We start from the raw sequence: 14,809 nt of genomic DNA on the forward strand, positions 1-14,809 counted from the left end.
ATATTCCCTCATTAATCATCTAGTATTTCACTACAACAAGAGGCATACCAGTCTACTGAGATACAAGTCACTGAAACTACAGACAGCTTTCAGTATTAGTTATAGTGAACATTTTGCAAAGCTGAAGAGTCTATTTACTATATGATTACACACATTGGTGGAACATAACCAGTAGGTCAGTCCTGACCTTTTTAAATGTAGTCATTCTGTATAACTCAAGAAGAATTTGTTGTTAGTTCTCCACATACTGCATCTATAAAAGCCTATTATGTTGTTAGTATTAATGGGAAAACTAAAAAAGATAACAAACTGCAGACCTTTTTTCTGGGAAGTGTATTTAGCTGTAGAAGCAGGCATTTCAGTCAAACAAGATTTTTGCTAAAGAAAGGAAAACTGAAAATTGTCACTGTTTTACACCATCAAAGCCTTTCATAGCTACATGCTACATAAGCACTTTATTAACTGCATTGGAATTAAGAACTTTATGCAGTATCTGCACACTCTATGTGTCTATTCTGATGTATTATCAATATGGTTAGTCTACAGTTTTAGGCTCCAATCCCACAAACACCTATGACTGTGCACAACGGTAAATATTCTGTGGTCTTTAATGGGATTACTAGTACACATAAAGCTAAGAAAATGTATCCATCACCAAGATACGTGTCAAGAATCTGTGAGTTTTGAAAAAAACTCTGACCATGGCATCTGTGAGTATGGCAAAAAACCTCTTTATATTACTGAGGCAAGAGTGGATTAGCTCAAGGTCCTGATCTATATGAATCTGCATACAGGACAATAATTTTCAATATGGATGAAAAGCATCTGCTGGCATAAGAGTGACAGATCCACTGAAAGATCACTGCTGCTGGGTGAATAAATGCCTCATGTTGCTCAGTGAGGCTGCCAGCAATTTTTTTTATGCGACTAACTCTGGAGAACTCAATCAATTTTTCACAGAGCAAAGTTAAATTGCAAAAGAAACCTGACACAGTTGTACCACCATTAACAGGACTTCCACTATATAGTGAAAAGCCCAGAGACTCAAGAAAAAGCTGAGATAATTCCCAGTGAAGCACTTAACCATCAGACATTAAAAAATGTTAACTCCTCTATGAAAAAGCCCCAAGGCTGAGATGATGGGCTGTTCAGTTCAGGGATGAAGCGACACAGTCAATCACTGCAGGCAGCTCACAGAGCCATCAGTCTGTCTAGCCAGCCTCTCATTTTTGTCAGCAGTGAATTTGCTCAAACCTCAAAAACAGGACTGAGAAGGAGAAAATCTTCCAGATTACTCAATTTACTGAAAAATTATATACAGAATATTCTCAACCTCCAATTTTCTAGCCTGCAAACTGTTCGGACACAGTGACACTACTGAAGAGACAAAAAAAAATCGTTACTTTGAGAATCAAATGCCTGCTATCAGATTATATTTTTACATCAAAAACCATGTAAATGTATTCTAATGTGGAAAGTTACTAAACAAAAATGTTTTTCTAAAGTAAATGTGCAAAGTGTACTAAAAGGTTGTACTGTTAATTATTTTCTTAGTACTTATTTCATCTGAAAAAGTTTTATAGTCTTACTACTCTCTTACTCAGTTATGGAGGACTGAAGAAAACAAGGTGTTAGAACAAAATTCCTAAAAGTCAGGCTATATGTGGACTTGAAACAAATCTTACCATCTGACATACAATAGACATTTCTCAGCTCTAAACCCAGTGTGATAAAACAGTGTTTGTATAAAGACCATATTGACTCCCAAAGGGAGTTGGAAATATTTTGCTGGAGCAATATAAAAATGTTTTCAGGACTCATACACATCTAAATTACTAACTGTGGACTAGTCAACACAACAGGTAAAAAAACCCAAAACACTCCCCATCAAAAGAATAACATTAAAATAAAATTTTAGAAAAAATTAGGAAGTTACATTATCTATTACGTGCTCAGAATATTCTCTTTCTTTCCTTTCTAAGTCTTCCAGAGTCTGGTACTCTGAATTATGGGCTCCTGACATCTCAGTATTCTGGAGTCTAGAATCAAGTTGTTTCTGTAATTCTTCAAAATCCTGGGGAAAAAAAGCAAGTGATTTGTTAAACAGAAAAACAGACATAACTTCTACATTCAGGAGTGAATTTGTATGTCAGTTCTGGCTCATGGCTAAGGAAGCTGAGCAAGAGTATTCACAAAGTTCTGTCACTGGGTAAAGCACCTTCTGCAGTAAGCAAAGAAAACTCAAGGTATATGACAGCTCTGAACTACATTTAATACAAATACATATATTTTCACTAGTATGTGAGTACAATCAAGACTCCATCTTGTCCATCTCCACTGAATTCAAGTTTTAGTAAACTGCTCCATGAGCTTTCATACTAATAATCCTCTGAATCTATCCACAAATACTTTTATTTTAATGCACATGCTCCATCTTAAATGGTAGCTATGAGTGTACATGCTGTGTTTAAAAGCATGGGTAAGTATCCAGATATGATAACCGATAGTGTTTTCTGAAGCATGCTAGCACACACAGATGAATAGACCTGTAATGTACATAAAGGACAAATTAAAGGATACATGATTACATGGGTTTTTAAAGTTTTTCAAATATTTGAAATGAGGATGATTTTTTCCGAAAGCTAATGATACCGACAAATACCAGTCTTCTGCCATTACTTAGAAGGTTGGTACTGAAATAGATGATACTTCAGCTGCTGAGACACGCCTTACATAACAAGCATTTACTTTTAATATCAGCCAGTCTTGAGTGTCAATGAATTAACTTGATATCCTTATGCCTTAAAGAAATGTAACCAGATTTTGACAAGCTTCACAAACAATTTAATCAAAATCCCATTAATTTTTCTTACAATGCAGAATTAAAAGAGGAAAACGCTGTCTGGAACAGCATTTATAATCCTCTGTCTTGGCAATGCAGTATTACAGTAAATAGTTTCCAGTGTTAATGCTTTTGCTTATTACCAACATCTCTTTTCCATGGTATTTGTAACCAGCCTCATCCCTTATGTACTATTCCAACTGTAAAGCTGTCATGTTTCCAAGACCTTTCTCACCATAATATAGCACACAGGAATCCCATATTGACACTTAAACAACTGGACTACTCCAGCAATCACTGCACCCAATAAACAAGATTTAGTCTTTGTCTTGCAGCAGCTTAGTTAAGTGCATGAAAATGCCGATGCTGTCAAGCCTCATTGAGGGTTAGGTAATATTGGGAAATGTGCTTATCTGTATTACCTCTGTGCTTATAATTTGAAGTCATTACCAGAATTTCATCAGAAGAGGGGATTCACACACCAAATCTCACTTTTCATTCCTAAATACAATCAACTTTAATACTAAACCTGAGGATATAAGGCAGAAGAGTAGTTTTAAGGCAAAATGCATTCTGATATAAGGTACAATTACAGAGATTCCTGATGAGACTGCACAAACAAATCTCAACAACTAGAGCTGACAAGCTGATAGATTGCCTAAATGTGAAATTCCATCCGTATGTAAGAAAAAAATAATCATTACTGTGAGAAAATTAAGTATTGGACTAGGCTGCTCAGAGAAATGATGGCATCTCCTTCAGTGCAAATACTGAAGACCTAGATTGGCAAGGCACTGGATAACCTGACTTAAGGTTGCTTCCTACAGAAAGATAGACCAGATGACATCCAGATGTGCCTCTCAACCCAGACTCTTCTATTACTCTAGTCTGGAAAATGGAAAATAGAACCAGTAGCTCTTCTATTTCATTTAGTTGTGTAAAGCTTTTTTTCCTTCTAATGATCTTAAAAATAGTACTGTGACTCTATCTGAAATACATATTGACTGTCAATGTTAAGTCTTACAGTTCAGAAGTGGCATATGGATTTTGATGCAAGTATAAAGAAGAAAAAAGGACAATGAGGAAAGTAAGTATATTTTCCCTTAATGAAATCCTCTAGTTTCCTTCTGGAAATTTTATTATCAGTAATGATACATGGGACCAGACAAAGACCTGATAATTAGAAATTATTAAATCTGAGTGAATAAGGTTCACAATGTTCTGTTTGCTTGAATGGATTCAACTATATTTTAATCAATACTTTTATCCTTGAGCTATACACATCACTGTCCGGATCACCTCATACAATAATAAAGAGGAAATGCATACGAGGTAATAGAGAATCAACTAACAAGGTAGTTTCTTTGCATTTCTTCTGAAAAAATTACAAATGACATTACTGTTTTAAAAGGACTAGGTGAGATAGCCCACTGGCAGCTTGCATCAACTGGTGGGATTTGCTCTTTCTTTTCTGTGGTCTTAAATATTAACCAGCAAAACCACTTACATTTTCCTGAATTAAAAGGATCTTCTTGAATAAATCATCAGTAATCTTCTTTTTATGATAAAAGTCTGTGAGGTATATTTTGAAAACCTGAATAAACATCTATTTAAAAGGAAGGAAACAAAACCCAGGGTAAGTGCCTGTTCAACATCGTAATAACATACTTGTGATAACTTTTGTTGATTTAAATTAACCAGTGAGACTACAGTGAATCATAAACAAAATAACAGAAACATCATCAGCAACTCTGCAGTACTTCCATTGTGAAAAATTCTTTGGCTTTGGGTTCAGTAAGATACTGGAAGATGGTGCTACATTTTAATAAGAACAAGGACATAATCTCATATATCTTTGTAACCAGACTGACACACTTGAAACTGTCCTTTACTGGAGAAAATGCAGATCACTTAAAAATATAAAGCCCATTTTTCTAAAGTTTAGTGAACCCCCTTAACTGAATAATACTAATATATTCAATTACTATGATTTCAACTGTAGCCAGCCAAATGAAGTATCAAGCATTTTTAGATACAAGTCTAAAGTAACCATCTCAAGTTCTAGCTACCTTCTCTTATAAAAAATACACCTATTTTCCAGTTGTGTGGTATTTTTTAAAAAATAAATGTAATACTATTGTCTTCAGAAAGATGTTTTTGAACACTGGGTTAATTTTTGCTTAACCTCTTCCCCTCTAGCCTCAATTAGAGTGTCAGTGTAAAAACAATTCACTTCATTACTAACTCTGCAGTATTTTCCAATGTGACAATAAAAATGTGAAAATTAACAGCCACCTGCCTGTTATTCATGTACTTGAAAATAGATGATGCAAAAGTTGGCCATTTTAAACATATAAAAACATAAATAAAATTGTATTTACATATAAAAGCAGTTATCAAAGCCAACATTTCAGCTGAGCAAAATCTGGAAAATATGCTATAATTAGAGATCTCATTCCTCTGCTCCACACTGGGTGCCAAAAAGGACTGCCATAAAGCAGCCATGTTTTGGATCTCACTTCCCAACATTTTGGATAGGAATTTGGCATGTTCTGAACACACACCACCAAGATAACACGTAAAAAGGAAAAAAAAAAGAATTATGGAAAATGCTGAAGAAGGAGGCTATGTTTCCTTTTCCTACACCTGATATTAAGAACAAAAGCCTGAAAGCAGAGAAAGCAGAGTGAAAAAGGAAGAAACTATTTTCTAGACTAAAATCTTTCTCCCTTTTCAGCTGACAGGAAAAATATGAAGCTAGTCAAAGCTTCAGCTAAAGGTCAAAGTCATCTGACTTCTGTGGTAATTTCCGGTGGGCCAGAAATTGTGTTAAATGCTCATTTTCTCAGTGTTTCTGTGATTACATCACCATGCTTCTACCTTACTTTAATTTACAAATTGATGATTAACTTTGAGATTAAATTTAACCTTCCCTAGTCAAGCTAAAACTTCCTTTTCTCATCTACTTAGATGGGAATAACCATTCAGAAAAGCAGCTGCTTTCCAGGTTCAATTTCATGTTTCCTCCTTTGGGTTGTGTAGAAATTTGTTCAGAAAAACCAACCCCTTGAAAAATTCTCAGTGTATTGAAATAAATTATATCAGAAATGTCCAACATGTTTAAACAGAGGTCGGGAAAGAAGGGGAGGAGAAAGCTACATACTTTATGTCCAGATTTATATTAACCAAGCTAAAACTCAGTAATGGTAATCATCTGTACTTGATCATAACTAGCCACCACAAACTCCTAATTGACTATTCAGTGGCTTTAATTGTATACATCCATTTTTGGTTTGGTTTTTTTTGGTGTGGTTTTTTTTTTTCTCCTGTCAGCTCTGGATGAAGTGACCTGATGTAGGTAGGTAGCTATCTATGGTTTAAATGGGTACCTTTAGTTCCTCTGTCCTACAATATCATGATTATTGTACTTATCACAATGGTACTGATTCAGTTGAAGTGAATTTTCAATTTTATTCAAAAAGCTTGGAGTTCTTGAAGTAGCAATGCACAAGCATTGTCCTTAAGACATAAACTCATCCACTAAATAATTTTTTCCATCTTTTTATGAACCTCAAGTGCTGTATGTTATTCTCTGGAGTAAGTTTAAAACCAAATTTTTATATTATCCATTCTGACCCTCTGTATTTCACAGCCCAATATATTACATTATATTATTTTATTCCTTTATGTTCATAAATATATGCAGAAAAAATAGATAAGCAACTTTGCTACACTACTTCCCAGCTAGCCAGTTGCTTATGTTATTTCCTAAACTGATATGTAACTAAGATGTTCAAAACAAATAGCTATGAGACATGAGTACCTACCACATGTTTTTCTTTTCTGAGTTCAGTATCAAGAAGCATGAGATCTTTTAAAATAAGACTGCAAAGGCAGAGCTTAACATCAAAACTAAAACAAAGATTAAAGAAGTGTTAATATCAATCTAAATGAAAGTTACCCAAAAGGGTAACACCATGTAATAGCTTCATTTAACCAGTAAATTCTCCTAAAAGCACTGCCCCAAAACAGCAGTAGTCACTTTATTTCCACATTGCCTTCTCTTTCAGATAAAATATCTCTACATAAGAGTAAGCAAAACAAATTAGTGCTGTTAACAAAGTTAGGGTTGCAGCTCCCTTTAGAAAAAGGTGAGTTAAATATAGGCATGAGTGGCTACAACAAAGAGAAAACAAGGCTTTAAATTAAGCCAGCTATAATAAGAGAGGACATTTTGAAAATATGCTTCATCACTAGTACCTTCCCCAGTTCCCCAGTGGCACAAATACAATTTTCTTTATTCTTTCTAATGAGAATACAGACATATATGTATTCATCTAGGGACACCTTGCCATGGTGCAGCTGAAAAAAAATCAGAGCTGACAGTTCATTTTGATTAGCGGTACCTGCTCATCAGTGGCATGTCCAAGAAAGGAACTGTTTTCCCACAATAAGACTTGAGTAGTTTGCATTAAAACAGAGAGAACAGACCACTGCCACTTGCTGTTCACAATGCACCTGTTGTGTGACTTGATGTTGCACAGTGCAGGGGACTCCAACCCCAGTTGAGCATGCCACAGGAGGTGTGAACTGATCATAAGAGCCAAAACAAAGGGATCTCCTTGTCCAAACAGTAACATACCTTTTACGAGACAGCTTTTGCCAAAGTTCTGATTCCCCAAATTTCCTAAATAACAGACTGACTTTCAATATGTAGCGTGATGTATTATTTTAATCTCCACAGCCATTTTTTTAGGGTTATAAGCAGATAACCCTGTCTTGATATGGTGAATGTATGCATTCAAGCCCAGCCTTTGGGTTACACCAGACCTTTAGTGATCATCCTGAAAACCAGTGGGGCACACTAGGAAATGACCGAACACAAGGGCAGGTTTACTTCTTACCTCTCACACGTTAGCACTTCAGGGAAACTGGTCACCTTGAGGAAGGCTCGAGCCTGAAATCTGTCATCGCTTGTTGTGGAATGTATTGTTGTGGAGGAACTGCAGTCGTCCTTGTCTCCCTGGCTCAGGGATCCCAGGCTGCCTGACGTAGATGTCTCCATGACCTGATTAGGCAGAACTGCCTGCTTTGGATTCTCATGCAGAGATGGATTGGATGAGCCATCTGCCAAAGGCTACAGTTAAAGAACATTTACAAGGTCAAATAATACAATACAATAAGGAGATAAACATCTCATCAATTTGCAGTGTTTGCTTTCAAGTGAAAAATTAAATATATATGGCAAAAGTTTTTCCATATAAATTAAACTTCATCATACTGATAGGTTCCTGCACTGCCTAGAAAGCATTCTTCTGTTGTGGTTATCTACTTGGTGAATGTTTTCTTATTGAGGGGCAGACCTTTCTGGGTTTTTTTCTAATGGCTCCTTGGACAGACCCAACCTCTCCTGACTAAAGTGAAAATTGACTGGATACCACATAAAGCACTGCAGGTTTCAGAGGGAGCTGAAAGCAGCTGATGTCTTACAGAATAAGCCCTGAGACAATGGACTATAAACAAAGAAACATCCCTATTAAGCAGGTTGGCAGTAAGTTTTCTTCCATTACTTGACTCCACAGTTTACTCTGACATAGAAAGATGGTCATTAACTTTTGCAAGTAGAATTTAAAACCTTACCCTAAATTTCTGGTTGATGGGATAGATCACTTTTGCCTTTAATGCAAATGCTGTGATGTTACTGTTCAGAGGAGACTCACTTTCCTGTATGGAAAAGAACAGAGAATCATTGGGAACAGCAGCAGACCTAATGGTTGTTCACTGTAAGTATCACATGCCCCTTCTGGTTACAGAACTTAGAAATTACTATTGATAGCTATTTATTGACTGTTTCTGCTTTGGCACAAGTCTTCTGTAAGACTCAATCAGAGTATGAAACCCAGAAGAGGGAACTCAGTCATTACCACTGCTCAAAAATACTTTTAGTCCTGCAAGGGAAAATGGGCAATAGCTGGTATTCACAAGTTATTCACATTTCAGGTTTCTCCCTCCCTGTTAGCAGCAACTAAAGATTTCACATGAGAGACTGAAATTATCTTAATAATAGAAACTACTAAAGCATAAGATCCACAGATATCATCATGCCTATAAATTCCGTCTTTCAACTTAAATAAAGGAACAATAGATTAAACAACACTAGTTGTCATTTTTTCCAGGCAGAACTTTTATAATACCACACTTACCTATAATCTAGAGAAAATATCAATGTTCTTCCAAAGAACTTTTTATAGATAATGCATTCTTTTCATACAATCTGCTATATTACGTAATCTGACTTTCTGCTCCTCCTCTTTCCTAGACACTGCTTTAGGCATTGAAACAATGTGATAATCAGCTTTGTTTTGTGAGACTATGTATGGCTTAATAAACGGTTGGCTATAAACAAAAGATACAATGTTTAAACCTAAGCTTTAGGAGATTTTCTGTTCTAACTTTCTTGATTTTGATATGAAATGGAAGAATCTAATTTGTCAAAACACAATTTTCTTTATATAGATTTTTCTAGGAAATATCAAAGTGCTAATAGAGTCTAAAAATAGAAATGGGAAGAGAAAGGCAAACTACGTCATTCAATAGACTCCTTTATCATTGCACCTTTTCATCTCCATCTCATTTATTTCCAGAAGTAATTTTTGGATTTACTGATAAAGTTGAAAGCACAAGGTCAGGGTGTAAAACACTTGCTCATACCAAACAGTCCCACTGCTGCAGCACATATCCAGGCACAGAAGCCAACAGAGCTATTGCTCTGCAATGGCTGGAGGCAGAGCAGCTGCAGTCCAAAGCCATAAAGCCTTGTCACAGTGTGCTAGAACTAACACATTCTGGTTCTCAGCAGGCATGAGTAATACACAGTTATTATTAATACAGTAATTATGGTATTATTGCAATGTGGAAGGTCCCAGAATGAAAATATCTGTTTTCCTTAAGTGCTCTAACCTAGCTAAAAGCATGTTCCACCTATGCTTCTTCATGAACTGGAAATTTGATGCTCGTGACAGCAAAAGCCTCTGGGAATTGAAACAAATTAATAGGAAAAAAAAATTTAGTAGTTAAACAAATAGGTGGGAAAAGTCCCTTCAAATAACAAGATTACTTCTTAATGTATAACAAATGAGCTAACGTATTTGGGAAATGAATATAGTTGGGAATGATCACCCTTAAAACACGTGATCCCCTTTCAAAAGAACTGGTACTATGCATAAATTTATATCATCGAATAAACTCTCCCATAGGATTTACACTCCAAAAGAGAATGTAATTCATCTCACTTGTTATGCTCTACTTTAACTCAAACAAAATAACCAGCCATGGTTCGTCACCATTCTTGATTGCAAAACTTAAATGAAGATTAATTACCTGTCAGGATTTAAATCAACGATAAAATGTTTACAATAATGTTTATCTTCTCTTTGTCTTGAAACCTGTCCTTGTTACAAGCTAAGCTCCAGACCAGCTGACTTTAACTGACACTTTCTGCATGTATTTAATTTATCTACAATGAGTTAGCTGAACTGCACATTTTTTTTAAATGTGCAGTTTAACTCACAACCTTTAGCTTCACCAAGGGTACTCAAATCAGCATTGGGTGAAAGGCAATGACCTAACTACTACAGGGTAGAACTGGTTCTCAAGCTATTTGGAGATTATCACACCAAAAGTTATTTGAATTTTTGACTGAGGGTGGGTTAATTTTATAAGTTTATACCTTCTCCTACTTTTCTTTCTAAATTGTTTCTCTAATTGTCCTTGAATGTCAGCTCACCACAGTGGTGTTTCAGTAGTTGTGGTCCTTTGAACTCTGCACTGTATCTTCAGCTGGTGCCTGATGGGAGAAATTCCTATGTGAGAAAGCCAATGAAGATGCTGCTGTTCGCAAACATACTTGTTTTACTTAATTTATGATTTCTCCCTCCCCTGAGTAGAAGCTTTAGAAGTTGGAGCCTTTAAGGAGGTTTTAGAAAAAAAGTATTAGTTTCAGATTGAACCTGATGAAGGAACTTTGCTACTGTTGAAATCTCTCTAATAAATCTCCTTCTCCAGGAAATCATCCACTATCAACTGTCAGCACTGATTTCAGTACTTAAGAACTTTTTCTTATGTCAATAGTGCAGTGTCAATAAGGAGCCTTTTGAAATTAAGGGACAAAACCAAAGAAGCCCCTGTCCAAAAAGAACTCAGGATCCTGATTAAAATATCCAAAGAGATGCCCCCAAGAGAAATGGAATTCATAAGGGGAATGAGTGCCTGAAATTCTTGCATTCATAAGCAGCCATCAACTCTCCCTCTCCTTTCACTTTTTCTGAACACTTTTTAAGGGCTCAATTCCAAATCCATGAAAATTAAGACAGTTTAGACCAGGCCCTGAATGTGCTCATTGCTACATGCAGCAAAATAGACATCCAACAAGAAGAGCAGAGCTTTACCTCCAACACCATTTCCTCTTTTGATGTGTAGAGTTCTGCTTTATTTTTCGGGATCGTGTGCTCTTTTTCATCAGAGTTGAAGCTTTCCAGAAGTCTCTGGGAATCATCCTTCTGAACTTCCGAAAGAAAACAGATAAAATATAACACTGAGATCATGCAGACTCACTGGAAACATCTTTGACAGCAGCCTGGATACATTCATGTTTCTGTCCTGAAAATTATTTCAGTATTAGCTGAAAAATTTTGAAAAATACAGGCTGAAAACTAATGAGAATTCAACCTATTTGAGAAACAATAATTTAATGAACTTGATTTATCAGTGCAGAAGTAGAATTTTAATCTGAAATGTTGTTAGAGGGTGTAAACATGTCAAATCAATCCATCTGTTCTCAAAAGATCTAACTACTAACTATGGAGTCAAGCTCACGGTCTTGAGTTCAAACTTCTCAATTAAAGCAAGTTAATTAAAATTGTCTATAATTGCCTGCAATGAAGAGAACGCCAAGTATTTTTGTTACCCAGCTATGAGAAAAAATTCCTAACTGAAGCTTTATGCGGGAAAGTTTCTGTCAGGAAGAAATAACCATAAGAAAGTGTTCATTCACCATCTTCCTTCCCCGAAAGCAGCCTGTATCATTGGCATTTACCTCCCCTAATACACATACAGAGCCCCTGGTATGGACAAAGACTATGTGGAAACAAAACCTCTTGTACACACTCTTTCCTGTGTACTAGACAGACCAAAAAATAATACTAATGCTGGTCAATACATCCAAACACAGCACTGCAAGGAATTTTTTTTAGTGAAGGAAAAGATGGCAGCCACCCTATCTTGACTACTTTTAAAATTATTTTTCAGGTTTTCAATCCACCGATGGCATTTTGCTGTAGTCCAATGATATGGCTGCAGCCACTATGCATGTAACTGTCTTATGGAAAGATTCTCTTTGAATTATTTAGCCAATTGGTATATAAAGTAGTGCATTTTCACAGACTATGGTGAACTGCCCAGCCTTTGAATAAATTTCATTCCTTATAACTTGCCTCTATCACCTCTCTGCAATTCAGATGCTCAATAATACAGATTATATTCTTGGGTTAGCCTCTAAAACATGGTGAATTGCAGATGCTAGTTCCTAAAAATCTACTTATGACAAAAGAACAGCTACAAGTCTCCCTCAGCAATCTTTTAACTTATTTGTCCCAAATCAGAAGTTCACAAAATTTAGGTTGAGTGACTGAGACTTGTGGAAGTAGCCATGTTGAGTTCACAACTGTACCTCACACCACAGGCACTCCAAAATGAGAATTTGCTTTTCTTGACTTGTTTTCTCCAGTTGTTCATATTCATCCAGTATTTCTTTTCACTCCTTTATATCTCCAACACTATCATTTTAAAAGCATTTGCATTTTTCTAGGGTTTGTTTTTCCTGATAACATTTCTAATCTCATTGTCTTCCTCTCCATTTAAGTAATTTGTTATTTTGGCAACTGAAGTGCTATAGAGCTCCCATTTCAGAGCATTAAAAAATGAATGAAAGTAAGTCTAACTGTAATTATTGCAACACTTCATCAGGTTAATCTACCAGAATACTATAATGAGACAAAATCCAACCCAAAGGGCCACAAAAGCCTCCAGGCAACGCTTTACTCTAACATGAGAATATTACTGATAGAAATGTATTATGACACACCACGTGGTCTGAAGTAATCATGGTAAAGGTTTCTTCTTAAAACTATCCCAGTGCATCTTATGCAGAGACCAACAAACCAGTAAGGCACTTAACTGCATACATTTAAGTCTCACAGATTCAGGCTGAGATCTACAGAACAGTGATTAATCAGGGCCGAGTGACAAATGCTGGTGGCTTATTGTGGTTCTTCAGACTCCAGGTACTTGCCCTGCTCCTGTTGCAAGGATAATTCAGCTGCTTGGGAAGGAACATGGCATACTTAGGTAAACTATCCCTGCTTTTATTTTGGATACAGAAGGCAGTAATATGTGCAGTTCAGTACCTGCCACACACACAACAGGCTTGCTCTGTAGCATTGGTGAGGCAGACAGTACAAAGAAGGAACAGGCATAGACAGCCTATGGTAGCCGTGTTTGATTTGAGAAATCAGACACAATCTGCCCACCCTGCAATGTGCTCTGTATGCATCAGCAAGCAGTTTATTTTTCTTTCAAAATAAACAACTCTTTTACCGCAGCAGCATTGATTTTAATGGCATTTAAGCATCTAAATGCATCTGAAGATCTGGGCCAGAGAGAACTGACAGCATCTATTCCCTATTGACATAAATGACATAAAGCATAAAATTGTACATGGCTATATTTGAGTTGGTAGTGGCAGTACAATAAAGATACCACCTATTAATGCAGGGAAAATGGGAATTGAATCAAAAAGGCTTGCACTTGCACAGGATGCATTGATCCAGCATTTGAAGTGCTTCCATTACTAGGCTAAAGCATGGCTTCAAACAGAGTTTCAATCCTCCTACATAAAAGCAGCGGGGAGCAAGAGGATTTTTCTCTTATGTCATGTTTAATGACGATCAACACTAGCAGATACGCACACACAGCAGAGCTGTTATAGCTGAAAAAAAGTGTGGTTAGAAACCAAGCCAAGACCAGACCCCCCACTGCAGGTTAGCGGAATGCTCTGCAGGGTTCCAGATTTCCCAACTGTGCCAGCGCCAACCATTGCTACATCCAGTCAATCCAGCATGATTTGGGATTAAACACGATGGGAGAAAGAAGCACAAGTCGATAACAATTCTCAGAAAAGACATCTGCCCGGTAGCAGTTCTGTGGGTATGTGCTACTTCTGCAATCCTCAAGTTCAAACCAACACTTTATGTAATAAAGAGATACAAACCATCCACCACAGCCCTTAAAACAGCAAGACAGGTATGTTATTAGCAAAATCACATGCTTTAGAAAACCCTGTTAGTTTTGCATCAAAGAAACTATAAAATGTGTTCTGTCTCCTTCATTTCTCGGGTATGCATGTATGTGCGTACCCTCAGTGCAAAGTTACTGCTGTGGGTTAGTACTAACACTCTGCTTCTGCTGTCTGTAACATTAACTTTGGAAAAGTTCGCAAAATGCTTTGGAAACTGGATTGTTCTTACTGGTTTAGGGTGGAAATTAGTGTTTATTTTCGATTATCTCACAAAGTTTCTTCAAGCCGGTTACACTCTCCATTATCCCCTAAAAAATATTGACAATACAGCCTTGTCCAAGAAGTGATGGCTGCGAAGCAACTAGTGGGTCACCAGTGGTTAAAACTAGAGGCCAGTAGGGCAATATTTAGAGCATAAATGCGTAAACCGGCCTCTTTTTCGAGTCAGCCCGTTTGTTCCAGTGAATTTTTAAACGACGCAAGCAGTAAAATCCTTCCCAACAGAGGTGTGTCAAGAACTACGGCGTTCCCCACCGAGCTCAGCCCCGCTCGCAGTTACCGCTGCTGCGTTGGCCGCTCGCCCCGCGGCCCGCCCGGCCCCTGGGCCCCCGGCC

At 36.9% G+C, this 14,809-nt stretch overlaps 1 protein-coding gene across 3 annotated transcripts in view; it reads right to left on the bottom strand.

Moving 5' to 3' along the window:
- EVC (EvC ciliary complex subunit 1) overlaps window positions 1-12,952 on the bottom strand; it is a 56,491-nt gene extending 43,539 nt beyond the window's left edge. For 2 of the 3 annotated variants that reach the window (XM_026847023.1, XM_026847022.1), the window contains exons 1-6: window positions 11,290-12,952; window positions 8,483-8,566; window positions 7,747-7,979; window positions 6,670-6,754; window positions 4,350-4,448; window positions 1,937-2,074 (exon numbers count right to left, since the gene is read on the bottom strand). In XM_026847023.1, the coding sequence (XP_026702824.1) occupies window positions 1,937-2,074; window positions 4,350-4,448; window positions 6,670-6,754; window positions 7,747-7,979; window positions 8,483-8,566; window positions 11,290-11,445 (795 nt within the window). In that variant the 5' untranslated portion in view covers window positions 11,446-12,952. Of the gene's footprint in view, window positions 1-1,936; window positions 2,075-4,349; window positions 4,449-6,669; window positions 6,755-7,746; window positions 7,980-8,482; window positions 8,567-11,289 lie in introns of those variants that run through there. The other variant, XM_026847024.1, reaches the window with a different exon arrangement.
- Between the last annotated feature and the right edge of the window lie 1,857 nt (window positions 12,953-14,809).

The sequence above is a fragment of the Athene cunicularia genome, assembly GCF_003259725.1.
Source record: "Athene cunicularia isolate RWA chromosome 4 unlocalized genomic scaffold, athCun1 chr4_part1, whole genome shotgun sequence".
NCBI classification, from domain to species: domain Eukaryota; kingdom Metazoa; phylum Chordata; class Aves; order Strigiformes; family Strigidae; genus Athene; species Athene cunicularia.